This window comes from Olea europaea, chromosome 8 (genome assembly GCF_002742605.1).
Source record: "Olea europaea var. sylvestris chromosome 8, O_europaea_v1, whole genome shotgun sequence".
NCBI lineage: Eukaryota > Viridiplantae > Streptophyta > Magnoliopsida > Lamiales > Oleaceae > Olea > Olea europaea.
Genome location: NC_036244.1, coordinates 1214123 through 1217844, shown reverse-complemented (window position 1 = coordinate 1217844; position 3722 = coordinate 1214123). Strand labels below are relative to the sequence as shown.

Genomic DNA, 3722 nt, shown 5'->3' with positions numbered 1-3722 from the left:
TAGCCTCTTGATTTCAGTAAGTGCAGCTGCAACCATGGCTAGTATCGATAGTACTAGGCCGACTCCTATACGTTGTAATGGAGTGAGACCGTGAGGGTTCTTTATAATCCTTCTGCAAATCGGAGCAATGATGCGATCGTAAATTGGGACGGTTAGGAGAATGCTACCGACAAAGAAGACAGTTAGGGAGGCAGCCGGAATTTGGAACGATTTTCCGATGTGTCGATCCATTGTGGTGGCCTGTGACACTGAGAATGTGGTCATTTGGGCATAGGCAGTCCAAAACATTATTGTTGTGGCCCATGCGGGTAGCATTCTAGCCACCAACTTGACTTCTTCTACGTCGGTTAACGTTGAAAGATACCACTTACTCACCATAGATATTTCAGGATCTTTGATTGCTGCGTTGTCAAGGAACCTTGAAACCAAAATAAATAAAATGTTAGAAAACGAAAAGCAATATTTTTACTTTTTCGATGCCAAACAAGTTATCTAAATCTTATGCTGAGTGTTTCTTGTCTCATCTGATGACCAAAAGGGGTCCACCAAACCTTAGTCATATATGGGGAAGGTATTTACTATTTTATATGTGTGTTTGTAATTATATTGATGCAAGAGACAAGGATCGTGATCGAGTAGGCGACAAATTGTCCAGTGGCTCATGATCTTGGATTTTATCTAGTTTAATTTAGTCATGGTATTATGCAGTACTTGCCCAAGGGTATGGTATATAGGATTTTGCTACTTGTACATAAAAAATGGTACATAACGACTTCCAAAAATAATGTGGAGGGAAATGATTGGATGAAAAGTTGATTATGTTCTAAAATAGCAAATGATAGAGTGTTATGTGAGTATTATGTAATCTCTTATATAAACTTTAATGTAAATGTAGCAAGGCATGAAGAAGATTTAATAAAAAATAAATATTAAATTTTAAATTTTGTCTCTTATATTTTATGGCGATTTGTTGAATACTGTACGTCTTATATTATTATTTTGGTCAATAATTATAAGACCTATGACAATTTATTTGACTCGGTGATTTTTCTACCTGCTTTAGTAATCAATCTTTTGATGTCATACTACGATCAAAGCGCTAGACAAAATTCTTTGGTTTCCAAAGGTCAAAACAAGAAATTAGAATTAAATTATTTTTCTTGTGATTAACCCACAGCTGGCCCACTTTTTTTGTATGGAAATATCGAACAGCATGTCATGTAGTATAATATTTAATTGATCATTAAATATTCTTATCAATAATTCTAGGAACCAATCATATATGTGACACCTTTTTCTTTCTTTTGGTTGGCAGTTTGCTATCAAGTGGACCACAAATTAGTGATAAGTTTCCAGGTTAATTGGCCTCAATAGGTCCAATAATTAATTCATTTGCATTCTGTGGGCTGTAATTCATTGTATACTATTTCATCATATGCAAATAATGCACACAAAAAATAAGAAGGTATGATTTTCTTTTTCATTTTGACTTAAATTAGATTATAAGGTATGAATTATTTCATATATTTGATGACCTCGCTTGAAAGAAATATACTACTAGGAGACAGTTGTTACAGTAAAGTAAGTTACCTGAACTCTTTGCTGTGCGGTAATTTTTGCTTCTTCTTCTTGCTATTTACTTCAATATCATCAACACTGTATAGAAGGGAAGGATCGGACGGCGGCTCGATGTGTCTCTTCCTCCATGCGGCCACAAACACTGAGGCGATCTGCGTCAAAGGACTTCCCACAAGTTTCTTGAAACGATATCGTCTTGTGCCTGCCAAAAACACAACTACACCAAAAACAATGGCACATGCACAAATTCCATATCCCCATTCCCTCCCCAAATTGTCTTGAATGTAAACAAGAACTGTCACTGCAGCAAGTGATCCAATGCTTATGAAGAAGAAGAACCAGCTGAAGAACTTGGTCATTTGTTCTCTTTCTTTCTTGTCCGAATCCTCAAATTGGTCTGACCCAAAGCCTGAAACACTCGATTTTAGGCCCCCGGTCCCGAGTGCGGTTAGATACAATGCTATGTAAAGAACAACTAGCTGCATTCCACTAGCAGGGATGCACGATTCTCTGCCCGGGGAACATTTTGGCGGTCGAAGACTTGGAATTATAGTTGAGATTGTCAAGATTGTTACTCCCTAATCATAAAAACAATATAAAATATTCAGATTGTATAATAAATTCACAACTAGCCAGAAGTGTTGAAATTACTATTACTTTTTTCGTTCTAGTACACTCTTTTTTCCCCTTCCGATTTTTCTTATCACAAGAAATAAAAATAGTATTCTCGAACAAATTGGATCGATTTTTTCATGGACTAATTGATATGTCTTAGCAAGATATCACAAAGAAAAAAGTCTTAACATGTACAATAAGTTTATAAGTTTAAGAAAAAATCTACAGATCCAGAATCTTGGAAGTTAACCACGCTTTATCATTTCATATTATAGAATTATACAAAATATTCTCCAGAAAATTCAGACAAGTAGAAGGGTTCAGTAAAACAAGATAAACTAACCATTGCTTGAACAGTTGCGAAGATGCCAATAGTCAAGTACCTGTAAGAAAAATTCAACGAATTTAATCAACAAAAAAAATTGTTAATTAAGAATAATATATATGTAAGTAAATTAAATCTTCGAACATTAATTACCTTCCCAAAAATGTATCCGCGACAAAGCCACCAAGTAAACACAGCATAAAAGAAGTTCCAAGAAAATTAGTGACTGTATTTGCAGAGGTAGCATTGCCCAAATGCATGGTAGCAGTTAAATATGTCACCAGGTTAACAGCTATTCCTAGGGTTGTCAACCTCTCGCAAGCCTCGACTCCTGATCACAAATGGATAACAAGCCAAATATTAGAAACGGGATTAAATAATTAGACCCTAGATGCACAGAGCATGTTTGGTATATGCAGTACTCGACCTAAAATCATGGCGGCACAAGCCCAACCGCCAGAGGAGGATTTTAGGGCAGGGCGGCCTTTGTAGTCCCAGGCATCCAGGAGAGTTTCAGCAGCTTCTTGTTCGGTTTCAGGGAGTGCCATTCGAATGCAGAAAGGTTTTGTACTATGAGATTTGTATTTTAGCAGAGGAAATTTAACGGAGAAGGCCCACGGGTCTTTAATTCTGGCAGATTTGAGTTGATTCCAAGGTCCTTCTTATAGCTAGCTGTGGCCTTTGAATTCCAATAATTTTATAGGATCATTTATGTAATCTTTATTATGCCCTTGTTCGGTAAGTAGATTTAAATAAATATTGATGAAATGTGTAGTTAAAAAATTACGAGACACATAAAATATGAATAAAATTAATTATTAGCTTTGTCATAAATTAAACTTTCCAAACAAGGATATATTGGATAAGTGTGGACAACATCTTTAATTATTTTTCAGATTAGTCAAAAGCATCTCAGCATCTTTAATATATTTCTTAATATTAGCATCTAAAATTTCCGAGTTCAATGTATAAATACTTAGTTTGGAATTAATTATCGTATCATAGAAGTATTTAATTTTGTTTTAATTAAAGAAACTAGCGTACTCAAACCTATCTCAAAGCAAAAATGGAAAATTTACTTAAAACTTGAATTCCAAGTATAAAAATCTTTGGACTGAAGAAAAGTAATATTCCTGTGGACAATGCTACTTGTACAGAAAAATTCTATACTTGACAGAAAAATATGACAATTTTTGCACCAACC

General features: G+C 34.9%; 1 protein-coding gene across 1 annotated transcript; it reads right to left on the bottom strand.

The window, feature by feature from the left end:
• Positions 1-3: 3 nt before the first annotated feature.
• LOC111399188 (protein NRT1/ PTR FAMILY 6.3-like) lies at positions 4-3164 on the bottom strand (the record flags this gene model as incomplete). The annotated part of the gene is made up of 5 exons (XM_023026455.1): positions 2946-3164; positions 2672-2849; positions 2537-2576; positions 1591-2156; positions 4-418 (listed from the first exon to the last, which is right to left on the bottom strand). Coding segments are annotated over exons 1-5 (1320 nt in total), but the record flags the coding sequence as incomplete, so codon positions are not given.
• Positions 3165-3722: the final 558 nt, after the last annotated feature.